The sequence below is a fragment of the Eumetopias jubatus genome, unplaced genomic scaffold (assembly GCF_037043125.1).
Source record: "Eumetopias jubatus isolate StellerSeaLion01/CBP00866 unplaced genomic scaffold, mEumJub1_p1.0 scaffold_15, whole genome shotgun sequence".
Taxonomy (NCBI): Eukaryota; Metazoa; Chordata; class Mammalia; order Carnivora; family Otariidae; genus Eumetopias; species Eumetopias jubatus.
The window spans coordinates 63,807,872-63,822,275 of record NW_028274821.1 but is presented as its reverse complement, the minus strand read 5'-3'; the positions used below and the strand labels follow the sequence as shown (position 1 = coordinate 63,822,275).

Sequence of the window (14,404 nt, the reverse complement as noted above, 5' to 3'; positions counted from 1 at the left end):
GACAACAACGCAAACTTACATACACATAGCTTAACTTCCCATGGGCCACACAGTTGGCTATACAGTCCATCGTAGAAAATAGGTTTGTTTGAAAACTCTGTCTTTAAGGATGATGGTCTGATAGGCATATCAGTCTTGAAATGTATTTTTTTAGGCCTTTTTAAGATGCCGCGGTTGGAAAACAGTGATGTATTCAACCCTATCATTTGACAGATGAGGAGGCTGAGGCCCCAAATGGTCAAGATAACTTGTTGAGGCCATATTGCTGTCTGTTGCTCCTAACTTTCTGTGGAGCAAAGAAGCAAACATGAAAGAGGAGTAGTTAAAAAAGTTACAAACATGTCTTGCTATGTCTCTCCTGGTTTTATTACTGTTAAAGTTCTTTCACAGTGAACTATTGCTCTGGAACTCTCTTTTTGGCTGCCTTTACTGTATCCAATCTTGAGTTACTTGCATACCCTTCTGTGGGTGGGCAGGAATGCTGCATTCATACAAGGGGGTTATCAGTACCAGTAATCCCTTGAGCCATGGTTATTCCATTCATTAGAATGGATTTTCTAAAGGTAGTTCTTTTATATTTAAAAAGATGGGCCCCCCAAATTTAGGAGATTATATATATTTATATATACATATATATAAGTGCTCTGATCAGTGTACGCTGCTGTGTTGTAGGTGGTATGCAGGGGTCGCTGTTGAAGGACTGGAGAGAACAGGGATTGTGGGGTCTCCCAAATGCACGTGGAGAAACAGTCCAGGGATGCTATATATGTATATACACACACACACACACTTCTGCTTCCTCTTTAAAGAGGTAAAGGCACTCCTAAATCCTTCCTACATTGGAGGACAGGAACAACAATTTTCACTCTAATATATGAACACCTATGTGCCAAATAATTTTCTACAATTGAACAGGACAGTGAACAAATCAGAAGATCCTTAACCCCATGGAATTCTCAAAGCGAAAAAATGAACTAACATTTTTATTCATGGAGAAAACCAAGATTAATGTTACCTTCTTGGTTCAGTTTGGCATCTGTGATACTACATTGCAGAAATCTCTGTGCCCATTCCCATGGAAATTATTCATAGACGTGTTTTGTGTATAAAACACAAACTAGTTAGCCCTGACAATCAGCTTGATTCACTGGTTAATGCTTAATGTGGATGGGTGGACCTAACAAAACCTTGTGTTCCCCCAAGTTTAGCGTTAGGAAAAGATTTTCTTCAGTCCTTGTCTGTTTTGAAGCCAGTCAGAATTAGATATGTAAGACAAACAAGCTACTTATGTGAAATCCCAAGAAACCACTAAGTATTTGAATTTGTTTATTCTGCCCTTTAATTAAACCTTTTGTGCTTCTAAAGCCCTTCATTTTTTAAGATTTCTGATAGTCCTGGATTTTTCTCTTGAGACAAAGTACAAAATTGTTCGGATTATCTAAATGCTACTTCTCTGGTAGTTCCATTTGACCATGGTTTTTGAAACTAATTTTCAGTTCTTTCGAGTATAATAAAAGTTTTCTTTTTTACGTGGATACTTTCAAAGGAATCAAGGTCTACAGTTGTAACTACCCTGCCCACTACTCCCTGATCAGCCTGCCTATATTACATGAGTTGCCCAACTCTTATTAAAGATTGGGCAGTAATTACTCTGTCCCCCACCTCCAGGTTTTCTCCCCATCAAAAACTAAATGAATGTTAAAGTTCATGCTGACAGTCATTGTTCACCTTCCCAGCTGCACTCTGTTCCTGCAGGATGACTAGATTGGCAAAGGTGGGGGGGGACTGTGTTGCCATAGCCACCCATGAGCAACACTGGATCTGACATTAACTGCTGACAGCACTGAACTTATCACCCAAATTTAATGCTTGTGTGAATGAAGGGGGCTCTGAGTAAAACACTCTTGTCTTATGGCTGAAAAGAAAGTTCCCTGAGCTTCTGTATTAGTGAAATTGTGCACAGTGAAGCCTGAGCAGGACATGTTATTAAATATTAAATGTCCTCCTCACAGGGCCATGAAAGGCAAAAGCCAGAGTTTGTGGTTAAGGAACTTCTCAAGAATCTTAATGTGAAACCAATATGGAGCAACAATTCCCCAAGGTCTTTGAAGAATGAAAGTATTTTCATTTCCCTTTTCCTTTATGTGAACAAGTATGTAAAAGTGATCAATAATAGGTCCCATTTATTGTCTCTACTGGAGGTAATGTTAACAATAACTTGTGGTTGTGAAAATAACTTGCCTCTTATGGAGACATGTTGACTGCAGTAATAATTCCATGAAAGGGGAATGAAAAATATGCACACCTCAAATCAAATGACCATTGGAAACCCCTGGCAATCTCTGTTGTTTTATCTTCTACCTTTGGGGATGAAATAAGGCAAATGCTTCCCCACATCATCTCCCCAATCTGTTTTGCCAGTGCAGTGGCTACCTTACCTGAATTGAGACGTAGCACAGAATGAGCTCTGGAAGATCTTGTGGGATGAGGTACTTTCCCTTCTTGAGAACAACCTGAAATCAACCACCAGTGATCATTTCTCTCTGACCATGACAGCTACAGCCTAACCAAGTTCTAAATTCCTTATTGAGGTAAAGGCTTGAGCTTGTTGGTATCTGCCAAGATAAATTAGGTATGGTGTGGAAATACCACGTAGGCCAAGGGTAAGGTCCTGAAATTTTGCTGCCTGGGCTGCAGGTCTGTTCCTAAAGGTGCCTTGGCTCAATGTTTTTCTTTTGGGGAGCTAGCCAGCCTTGTTCTCTGCTGAGTTTATTTGGATGGGCTTTTTCCAGAGCTGAAAATGTCTCAATTTAAAGCAGCTCATCTGCTGAATAAGTATTTACTGTAGTGCATGGGTCTGGGGCATTCCCACAGAAGGGCAACCCTGTACTATCTTAGCATAAGAAAAGTTAAAGTGAGGCAGACAGGGTCTTCCTGCTCCTGGAGCCCTCCAAATGGGTAATGGAAGGGGAAGACCCAAGCAGTGGTCTGGAGGAGTTTAAAGGATGAGGCTTTCAGTAATGAAGGCCAGCAGACCTCTTGGCTGGAAGGCTCTTGGGGCCAAGATGCCAGAATGCATCATGAAACCAATTCTGACCCAGAATTCCTGGAGGGGAGGCACTGAGTGTGGGTGCTGAGGATTCTCTTAGTGCCTGGAAGTAGAATAAGAAAGCTCCTACCTGAATGGAGGTTTGCCCATTGTAATTAAATGCCATTTCAGATACTGAGGCAACACTCTGGGGTGCTTGTCAACTACAGAGTGCCCAAAGGACAATTACCATAGATTTGCTTGAGTACCGAGTGCCTGGTGGACTTTGTTGTGCCTGAGCTGCCCTTGGATGAACTCTTGGTGGTCCTGGTTACTGCAGTGGTTTTTGGGGGGGTTAGTTCCAGTTCCTTCCTCCAAATTTGGAGCAGCAATGCCAGGCACTCTTGGTTCCATTTGTCCACATCTCTGGCTCCAAGCTCCTTCATCTGCAGAAGGTGGGACAGGTGCTTCTTAAGCTGGTAGCTGGTGGGTCAGAAGAGGGGAGAGGCTTTAAGATGACAGTACTGTGAAACTTAAGTTTCCTTAACGTTCCTGGAAGCTATAGGAATAGTACTGCTGAACTGGGAGAATCATTTAAGCTCCCATTCCTACTTTACAGTGGCAGTATGTTTAATGTTGATTTTTAAATCATCAAACACTTCTGAACTAGGAATTAGTTGAGTCTGCCTTCAGGGTCGGTCATGCCAATGTGTAAACAAGTAAGTGCAGTATGAGGAGTACTATGCAAGAATGAGGAGCTAGATGACATGGGACAATGTGGGACTGAAAAATTGGTGGTCTAGTAAGGCTTTACAAGGCTGGTGTTCGTGCTGGGTTTTAAAGGATGCATAGGAGCTTACTAGGCAGAGAAGTGTACTCTGGGCAGCAGAACTGGCATTAAGCAGAGGTGTGGGCATAGGTGCCGGGAAAATCAGTAATGAGATGTATATAAAGCACTGTATTTGGTGAAGGAAGAATGGAATGCTATGCTAAACTGTGGAAGGAGCCAACATTTGTTCAGAGCCTGTTACATATCAGGCATTTTCCTTATTTAACCGAAAATAAATCCATGAGGCAGACATGATGAGTCTGATAAAGGCTGAGTAGATGGGATGTTACCAAGATGGCAACATAGGTTGTTCCTGACTTGGCTTCCTCTTACAAGAACAGCAATTAACTATTCACAGATAAGACACTATGGAGAAAGTCCTAGAACATGGAAGTGAGGCTGCAGCCCCTTGTACCCCAGAGACCAGACACACTGCATTAGGACATGAGGAACAGCTACATGCTGACTGTACTACCCCTCCACCAGGCTGGTGTAGCACCACACCAAAATGTCTGCCCTGAGCCTCTGTACGGTTCCTCAAATGGGAAAAGAGAACCCAGGGTGGAATCCAGCCCCCCCCCCCCCGCCCCAGCATTGTGGGTCACTTCTTGGGAGCCCTCATGCTGGTCTCACCCATGGGGATTGCCAAGGAGGAATCGATAGGGCTTGACCACTTGGAATCTGATTGAGAAGGGAAGAGCTTAAAGCAACCAGCACGTGGATCTTGGCAGACCAGGTTCCTACCTGCGGTGTCCAAGTAGTAGTCCCAACCTTTAATTTTGCTTATCTGCAGAGCCAAAACAGATGCAATCTGAATAGGGAACACAGCAGGGTGCCTGACTGGGGTCCTCAAAGAGCCCTGCCAACCTTGCAGTCTGGTCTGCTTCAGCTCAGGCAGGGGAGCTGAGGCATGGCCTGGACCACACATGAGTGTAGCTCCTGGCCCTGCCTGATCAAAGCCTGTCCAGAACACCTAGAAAGCTGCATAGCCCTGCAACACTCAAGCAGGGAGGTGCAGCTTGCAGAGCAAAGATAGTGGCCCTGTATAGCCAGGGAGCTTGAGTCAACCACATAGAGCTTTTTAGGCCTTTGAGCCAGTTCTCCAGCTCTGCATGGGCAGGGAAGGTAACTCATAGCCCTAGCCATTGCTGAATACAGCCTTCAGCCCATCTGACCAGGAAACCTAGCCAAAGCACACAGGAAGCTTTGTAGCCCATCCAACAGCCCTTCTTACAGTGGCATTTAAACAGAAAGCACAACCTAGCTCTATCCCTGTCTGCAGAGCAAAATTGGTGGCCCCATCTGGCCAGCAAATCAATGTACAATCTTATTGAGTCCCCAAACAAGCTGTGCAGGCCTTGGGGCCTGTCCTGCTGCCCTGCCAGTTCAGGGAAGTGATTTCATTGCCCCACCAACTGCTAAGTCTAGTACCCAGCCAGCCAACCATCTAGTAAGCTTGACCAGAAACCTCAGGCAACTGCACAGCCCCTCCTAAAGCCTCACTTGGGCAGAGAACCAACCCAGCAGTCCTATCCCACTGTTCTCAGGCAGCAGCACACACTCAGAGCTTTCCTTGCCCCAAAATAGACTGCTGTAATAGCAAGTTCCACTGCCCAAGGATGTTACTAGCAGACATGTCCAGAAACCCAAACAGCCACCTGGGAAGAACTGTCTTGGCTAAAGCAAACCTGTAAAGTCTGGAAGAGAAGACCACTTACTCAGCAACATGAGGAATCAAGAATCAAAAAATCAGGTAAACATGACACTGCCAAAAGAAACTAATAAAGCTCTGATAACTAACCCTAAATAAATAGAGATCTAGGAATTGTTATACAAAAAATTCAGAACCCCCTTAAAGAAGTTTAGGAACTACAAGAATGCACAACCAAATGAAATTGGCAAGATAATGCATGAACAAAATAAGTTCAACAAAAAACATTAAAAAATCCTAGAGCTGAAAAATACAAGTCTGAACTGAAGAATTCAGTAGAGAGCTTCAGAGGCGGACTTGACCAGGTAGAAGAAAGAATCAGTGACCTAGAAGACAGGACATTTGAAATTATCTAGTCAGAAGAGCAAAATGAAGCACATAACTGCATTATGGGAATTCCAGAAGAGAAAGAATGAGACAGAAAATATAAAGGGCTGAAAGTTTCCCAAACCTGGAGAGAGAAATGAATATCTAGATCCCTGAAACCCAGAGAACTCTAGAACCTATAATGCTACACTGAGACACACATTGTCAAAAGTCAAATTCTGAAATAAAGAAGTTACATATGTAACAACTTCCATAAGACTGAATGCATTTCTCAACAAAAACTTTTCAGGCCTGGAAAGAACAGGATGATATATTCATAATATGAAAGGAAAAAACTGTCAAGAATTCTATAGCTGGCAAAGCTGTCCTTCAGAAATGGAGAGATAAACAAACTAAAACAAGGAATCACTAGACCTTCATTATAAGAAATGCTAAAGGGAATTGAGTGGAAGTAAAAGGATGCTAGTTAGCATCATAAATAAGAAGGTAGTGGAGTGCCTGGGTGGCTAAGTTGTTAAGTGTCTGCCTTCAGCTCAGGTTATGACCCCAGGGTCCTGGGATTGAGCCCCTCATCGGGCTCCCTGCTCGGTGGGAAGCCTGCTTCTCTCCCATTCCCCATGCTTGTGTTCCCTCTCTCACTGTTTCTGTCAAATAAAATCTTTTAAAAAGCATAAAATTCACTGGTAATAGTAAACATATAGTCAGAATTAGAATTTATAATAATAGTTGTGCATAATGTGCTTCAACTCTAGTGTAAAAGTTTAAAAACTTAGGGGCACCTGGGTGGCGCAGTTGGTTAAATGTCTGACTCTTGGTTTCGACTCAGATCATAATCTCAGGGTCATGAGACTGAGCCCTGAGTCGGGCTCTGTGTTCAGTGTGAAGTCTGCTTAAGACTCTCCCTTTCCCTCTTCCGCCCCCCACCCTGCACCCTCTAAAATAAATACATTTTTAAAAAAGTTTAAAAACTTAAAAATACAACTACAGTAGTGTGTTATTGAATATACAATATAAAAATGTAAACTTCAACATCAATAAGCTAACGTGTGTGGGTGAAAAAGTATAAAGTTTAGGAGTGCTATTGAAGTTGTTAATCAGTTTGGGTGTTATAACTAGAAGATATTTTTTAACAAGGGAAAAACCTGAGCTAACACACAAAAGAACATGATAAGCATACAGATAACAAAAGACATCAGAACACACACAAGACAGGATAAGAAAGAAGGTGAAACAGTTCTACAAAATAGCCAGAAAACAACAAAATTACAATAGTAAGTCCTTATTTATCAATAATTACTTTAAATGTAAATGAATTAAGTCCTACAAAAGATATAGAATGGCTGAATGGATTGGGGGAAAAAAAGATCCAATGATATGCTGCCTCAAGAGTGAAGGGATGGAAAAAGATATTTCAAGCAAATGGTAACAAAAAAGCATGGGTAGCTATATCAGAAAGAACAAACTTTAAAAACAGTAAAAAAGGGACAAGGCCATTATATAATGATAGTAAGGTTGATCCATCAAGAAGATATATTTGTAAATATTTATGCACCCAACGTTGGAGCACCTAAATATATAAAAGCAAAAACAGCTAACAGCAGAAATAAACAGCAATACAATGATAGCTGATAAGTTTAATACCCCACACTCAAAAATGGATAGATCATCCAGATAGAGCATCAATAAAGGAAAAGAGGAGGGTGCCTGGGTGGCTCAGCCATTAAGTGTCTGCTTTCGGCTCAGGTCATGATCCCGGGGTCCTTGGATCGAACCCCACATCAGGCTCCCTGCTTGGCGGGAAGCCTGCTTCTCCCTCTCCCACTCCCCCTGTTTGTGTTCCTCTCTTGCTGTCTCTGTCAAATAAATAAATATTAAAAAAAAAAAAAAAGGATTTGACTAACACTATAGATCAATTTGACCTGACATATAGAACATTCCATCCAACAACAGCAGAATAGACATTCTTCTCAAGCACACATGGGGCATTTCCTAGGAGAGACCATATCTTAGGTCTCAAAACAAGTGTTGGCAAATTCAAGAAGACTGGAACCATACTAAATATCCTCTTTGACTACAGTGGTATGAAACTAGAAATCAGTAGTAGGAGGAAAACTGGAAAATTCACAAATACATGGAAATTAACATTTTCCTGAGTAACCAATGGACCAAAGAAATCAAAGGGAAAATAAAGTATCTTGAGGCAAACAAAATATGGAAATACAACACACCAAAACTTAATGGAATGCAGCAACAAGTTTTAAGAGGGAACTTCATAGCAATAATTGCCAATGTTAAGAAGCAAGAAGGAGTTCAAATAGATAAGCTACTCCTACACTTTAAGAAAGTAGGAAAAGAACAAAGCCCAAAGTTACAGAAAGAAGGAAATAATAAAGATTGGAGAAGAAATAAATGAAATAGCAGGAAAATAGAGAAAAGTTGACAAACCTTTAGCTAGACTCACCAAGGAAGAGATGATGCAAGTCAAAATTATGAAAAAGGAGACATTACAACTGATAAGACAGAAAGGCAGTGGACCATAAGACACTACTATGAGCAACTATACAACAAAGTGGACAACCTAGAAGAAATGGAAGTTATTAGAAACATACAACCTACCAACACTGAGTCAAGGTGAATAGACCAATTACTAGTAAGAAGATTGAATCAGTAATCAAAAACCTCCCAATGAAGAAAAGCTCAGGACCAGATGGCTGGTGAATTTTACCAAACATTTAAAGAAGAATTAATGCCAGGGTGCCTGCTGGCCTAGTCAGTAGAACATGTGATGCTTGATCTTGGGGTGGTAGGTTCAAGCCCCATGTTGGATATAAAGATTGCTTAAAAATAAAATCTTAAAAAAAAAAAAATGCCAATCCTCTTAAAACCCTTCCCAAAGAGTAGAGAACACTCCCAAACTCATTTTATAAGGCCAGCATTACCCTGATACCAAAGACAGAAAAGGACACTACAAGCCAATACTCTTTAATGAATATAGATGCAAAAATTCTCAATAAAATAGCAGGAACTGAATTCACCAGCACATTTATTAAAAGGATCATTCACCATGACTGAGTGGGATTTACCCCTGAAAAGATAGTTCAACATACGTAAAATCAAAGTGCTACATCACATTAATAGAATGAAAGAAAAACATGATTATCTCAATAGAAGCAGAAAAAGCATTTTACAAAATTTAACATCTGGTTCATGGTAAAGACTTAAGAAATTAGGTACAGAAGTAATATACCTTAACATAATAAAGGTCACATATGATAAGTCCACAGTAAAACATCAAACTCAATGGTGAAAAGTTGGGAACTTTTCCTCTGAGATTAGGAACAAGACAAGGGTGTCACTCAAATCCTATTCAACACAGTACTGGAAATTCCAGCTAGAGCAATCAGGCAAGAAAGAAAGTAAAAGACATCACATAAGGAAAGGAAGTTAATATATCTCTATTTACAGATGATTTTTATATATTAAAAAACTTAGGGACTTTACCAGAAACTGTTAATTCTAATCAACAAATTCAGTGAAGTTGCAGGATACAAAATTTACAAAAATCAATGGCATTTCTATGCACTAACAACATTATCTGAAAAAGTAATAAAATGATCCCATTTATAATAGCATCAAATACAAAATAGGAATAAATTCAACTAAAGAGATGAAAGATCTCTACACTGAAAACTACAGAACACTGATGAAATGAAGAAACAAATAATTGGAAACTGTGTTCTTGGATTGGAAGAATATTAAAACATCCATAGTACCCAAAGCCATCTATAGATTCAGTACAATCCCTATCAAGATTCCAATGGCATTTTTTACAGAAGTAGGAAAATACAATTCTAAAATTTATATGGAACTATAAAAGACCCCAAGTAGCCAAAGCAATCTTGAGAAAGAACAAAGGGAGAAGCTTCATACTTCCTGATTTCAAGCTATATTATAAAGTTACAGTAATCAAAACAGTATGGTACCCACCTAAAAACAGATGCCTGGACCAATGGAAGAGAATTAACAGCCCAGAAATAAACCCATGCATACAAGGTCAACTATATTTGACCAGGGAGCCAACCATACTCAATGGAGAAAAGACAATTGTTTGATAAATGGTGCTGGAAAAATTGGATATTCATATGTAAAAGAATGAAACAAGACCCTTATCTTACACCACTCACAAAAATTAATTAGAAATGGATTAAAAAGACCTAAAGGTAAGACCAGAAATTCCTAAAAGAAAACGGGAAAAAGCTCCCTGACAGATGTCTTGCCAATGATTTTTTTGGATATGATGCAAAAAGCACAAACACAAAATAAACAAGTGGAACTACAAAGTAAAAAGCTTAGGCACAGTGAAATAAATGATCTACAAAATGAAAAGACAATCTGTGGAATGGGAAAAAATATTTACAAATCATATATCTGATAAAGAGGTTACTATCCAAAAAACAGAGAACTCCTACAACTAAATAGCAAAAAATCCCAAATGATCCATTGAAAAAAAGGGGCAAAGGACCTGAAGAGACATTTTTCCAAAGAAGATACATGAATGGCTAACAGGTACATGAGAAGGTGCTCAACATCATTAATCCTAGGGGAAATTCAAATCAAAACCACAATGAGAGATCACATAATGCCTGGTAGGATGGCTATTATCAGAAGACGAGAGATAACAAATGTTGGCAAGATGTGCAGAAAATGGAACCTGTGTTCTTTTGGTGGAATAAATTGGTTTGGCCATGATGGAAAACAGTGTGGATTTTTCTCAAAAAACTAAAAATAGAACTATGTATGATCCATCAATTCCACTTCTGGGGATAAATAGAGAAGGAAATGAAGATCTATGTCGAGATATCTGCATCCCCAGGTTCACTTTAGCACTATTTACAATAGCCAAGACATGGATACATCCCTCAGTTGTCCATCCATGGATGAATGGGTAAAGAAATTGTGGGATATATACAATAGCCATAAAAAATGAAATCCTGCCATTTGTGACAACATGGATGGACTGGAGGGAACTATGCTAAGTGAAATAAGCCAGAGAAAGAGAAATACTGTAGGATTTCACTTATATGTGGAATCTTAAAAAAAAATCAGATTTGTGGTTACCGGAAGTAGGGGGTGAGGGGAGGAGGAATTGGGTGATGGTGATCAAAAGATACAGACTTCCAGTTACGAGATAAGTAAGCACTGGGGATATAATGTACAACACAATGGCTACAGGTAACACTGCTTTATGGTATATATAAAAGTTGAGAGCATCCTACCTAAGTTCTCATCGCAAGGAAAAAAACCAGTTTGTTTCCCCTGCTTTTTAAATATCTACATGAGATGATGGATCCTAACTAAACATTGTAATCATTTCATATGAATTCTATATGCAAGTCAAGTCATTATGCTGTTCACCTTAAACTTACACATGGCTGTACGTCATTTATCTGTAAGTCAATTATATCTCAATAAAACTGGTGGGGGAAAAGGTTGAGTAACTTGCAGAAGGTCTCACAGCTAGAGCCAGGAGAGACCAACATTCAAACTCAGTACTGTCTGACCCAACAGCCAAATCCTGCTAAGGACTTTGTTCTGTACTGTGTACTTGGTGGGGGATCTGCAGAGGGTTTTTTTTTTTTTTAAAACAGGTGGCAAAAGTGGGGCACCTGGGTGGCTCAGTTGGTTAAGTGTCCAGCTCTTGATTTCGGCTCAGGTCATGGTCTCAGGGTGGTAAGACTGAGCCCCACACTGGGCTCTGTGCTCAGTGTGGAGTCTGCTTAGGACTCTGTTTATAACTCTCTTTCCCTCTCCCTCTGCCCCTCTCCCCCGTGCGCGGGCTCTCTCTCTAAAATAAGTAAATCTTAAGGAAAAAAAAAAGGTGGCAAAAGTAAGAGCTGTATTTTACTAAGTTCATTCTGTTGGAGGGTGGGGCCTGGATTGGGAGAGGTGAGGGGCATGGGAATGATGGCTGTCTTTACATCTAGTGTTTATTTGATGGTGTCTATCCCACACGCACTCCTAAATTTCTTAATGAACACAGCTGTTTTGGAGCCTCCCAAGAAAAGCTGCTTCAGTGTTCTTTATCTGATTGGTAGCTGATTAATCACTAGTGAGCCTAAAGATGCTGCAGAGACAGGCCCCATGCCTGATTTTACAATACACCAAATGAGAAATGAGGTCTTCCTGAAGTCCACTAAAAAATCTCCTTGTGATGCGAGGTGCAGCCCTTCTCTCTTGCCCTCAAGGCCGATTTCACTCAAACTGCATGATTCTTTTTTCCTGTAGCATGCCAAACCATGGCATCTTTCTACTAGAATATATATCACATTTCCAAAAAGCCAACTCTGGAGAAAAGCTGGGGATACGGGGCAGTACGGCTCCATAGTTCAGCTGCTTTGGTTTGTGATGCCAAGCATCTTCCACACCCTCTTCTCTGCGGGCAAAAAACTCACTGGGAAGCCCAGGTGTTGGCTTTCGGGGGTACAACTTCTACCTAATCAGTTCTGGTATGCAGACTTCTGAGTCTGTGTCCAGATGACAGGATGGTTCCAGGGCTCAGAGTCATATCCTCTGTTCTGCCATCCTCAAGGAAAATAGCACTCCTGGTTTGTTGGGAGCCCTAAGATGCCCAGTCATCCCGTTCAGCCCAGGGCTCACGGCTCTTGCTATGGTCCAGCCCATCCTTGCTAATTCACCTTACAACATGCTGGAGAAGAGCTGACAGGAAGGCAGCTTACAAATGTTCAGGTAAAAAGGAAGTTTAATACAACAACTGCTCTTAGCCACAGCAAATTTCCAGCCTCACTTAGATCATACACTATCTCGTTTCAATCTTGAAAATAAAGTCTTGATTGGTAATAAGACTCATACTTTAAGACTCAGCCCCACTCACTGTTCTCCGGGCGCAAGGTTCCCTCCGCTCACCCTATCCTTGCACATTTCCCAGCCGGCCTCCTTCTGTCCTCAACATGTCTCCTGTAATGACAGCCTGCCTCTGTGGAGCAGTTATGTGCCAAACCCTGTTTTCTACCCCACCCCTCACTGCTCCTTAGCTTTGGTGTCAAAGGTCCCAGGACAACGCTTTGGGCTTCTGTACTTAAAATGGAAGATGCATAAGGCTATATATAACAGAATCAATAAGAGTGTTTTTACTGTCACCAGACATGCAACTTCCCACAACGTGCAGCATCCCACAGTCCTTCTGGGAGTCAATGTCCCAGGTCTCAGAATTGCACAATGGTGCAGCCAGAGGGCTGTGTAATTGCCTCCCCAGATGGGCACACAGACTGTGAACCCAGTGTTCTTGGGGGGGAATGACTGAAGGCTCATTTGCTGCTATGGACACTTACGGACAGGACCTGTCAGCTTCTGACTCTTCAAAGAATAGTTTGACGGGAAGGCATTTTGGCTAGGGAGCAGCTGTGGGGCCTGATATGGTAAACCTTGCTGGCTTGTTTAGATCCCAGGTTTCAGCTGAAATACTTAAAAAGTTCCTCTGGGATGGTAGCCAGTGCACGTCTGGTAGAACTCTCCAAGGAGGGGAAGCAAGGACCGTTCCCATCTGTGGCTTCAGAGACAGACTATCTCCCCTCCAAACCAGCATTGGCACTTCTTAGCTCTGTAACCTTGGCGGGTTATTAACCTCTCTGTGCTTCAGCTTCCTCATCTGTGAAATGGGGACAAGAACAGTATGTACCTCATAGGGTTACTGGGAGGATTAAGTCAGTTAATACAGGTAAAATGACTTAGAACAGCACCTGGCGCAAGCGTTTAATCAATTAGCAACAGTAATAACATCATCTCCCTGTCACATTACCTTGACCAGTGTGAGCACCATCCATGCAGCCCTTCTGCTCCAGCCTGTTCTGAGGTGAAGAGCATGAGGCCTGCTTCCGCCACCGTGACCTTGACCACAGCAAACAGTACCTTTACCGAGAACGTATGGGAAAGGCCCCTGAGTCAGAGCTTCGAGTGCCTGATCTGTATCACTAGGACAAGTCGTTTTTCTTGAGACAATCTGCTTGCCTGAAAAATGGGGACACTGATCCCTACGGTGACAGCTTCCTGGGGTGGCTGGGAGAGGAAGGGGGATCAGGCGGGAGATGACTTTGTAAGGCCAGCGGCTCGAACAGACATGAGGACGCACTGTAGCAGAGGCCGTGCCCACATGGAGCAGATTGCCCGGCTCTCAGCCAGGCAGTCCTTGGCACCATAGTCCCCGAGGCCTCTCCCCAGATCTCCCAAGAACCTCTCCTGCTCTCTCTGCTCTCTCCTCTCTCCACTCTACCCTCTCTCCTCTCTCTCTCTGCGGATAGTGTCTCTCTGGCCCTTTTATCTCCTGACAGGGGTGTTGACATGTGGCACACCTGTGCTCGCAGTGATTTACTTGCTTTGTTCCCCCAGTGCCCTTCCTCTCTCTGGAAATGGAGGCCACCTGAGCCCCACCTGTGGGCAACGGCTCCAGCCCTCCCCCAGACACCGGTCATGACTAAGGCCTCATCTAGATTTA

The 14,404-nt window shown here is 41.9% G+C and overlaps 1 protein-coding gene across 4 annotated transcripts in view; it reads right to left on the bottom strand.

The window, feature by feature from the left end:
- Nucleotides 1-14,404, bottom strand: part of INVS (inversin) — a 162,841-nt gene that overhangs the window by 2,403 nt on the left and 146,034 nt on the right. For 2 of the 4 annotated variants that reach the window (XM_028108782.2, XM_028108784.2), the window contains 2 exons: nt 3,279-3,511; nt 2,439-2,513 (listed from right to left, as the gene is read on the bottom strand). In XM_028108782.2, the coding sequence (XP_027964583.1) occupies nt 2,439-2,513; nt 3,279-3,511 (308 nt within the window). Of the gene's footprint in view, nt 1-2,438; nt 2,514-3,278; nt 3,512-13,668; nt 13,801-14,404 lie in introns of those variants that run through there. The other 2 variants (XM_028108783.1, XM_088019066.1) reach the window with 2 other exon arrangements.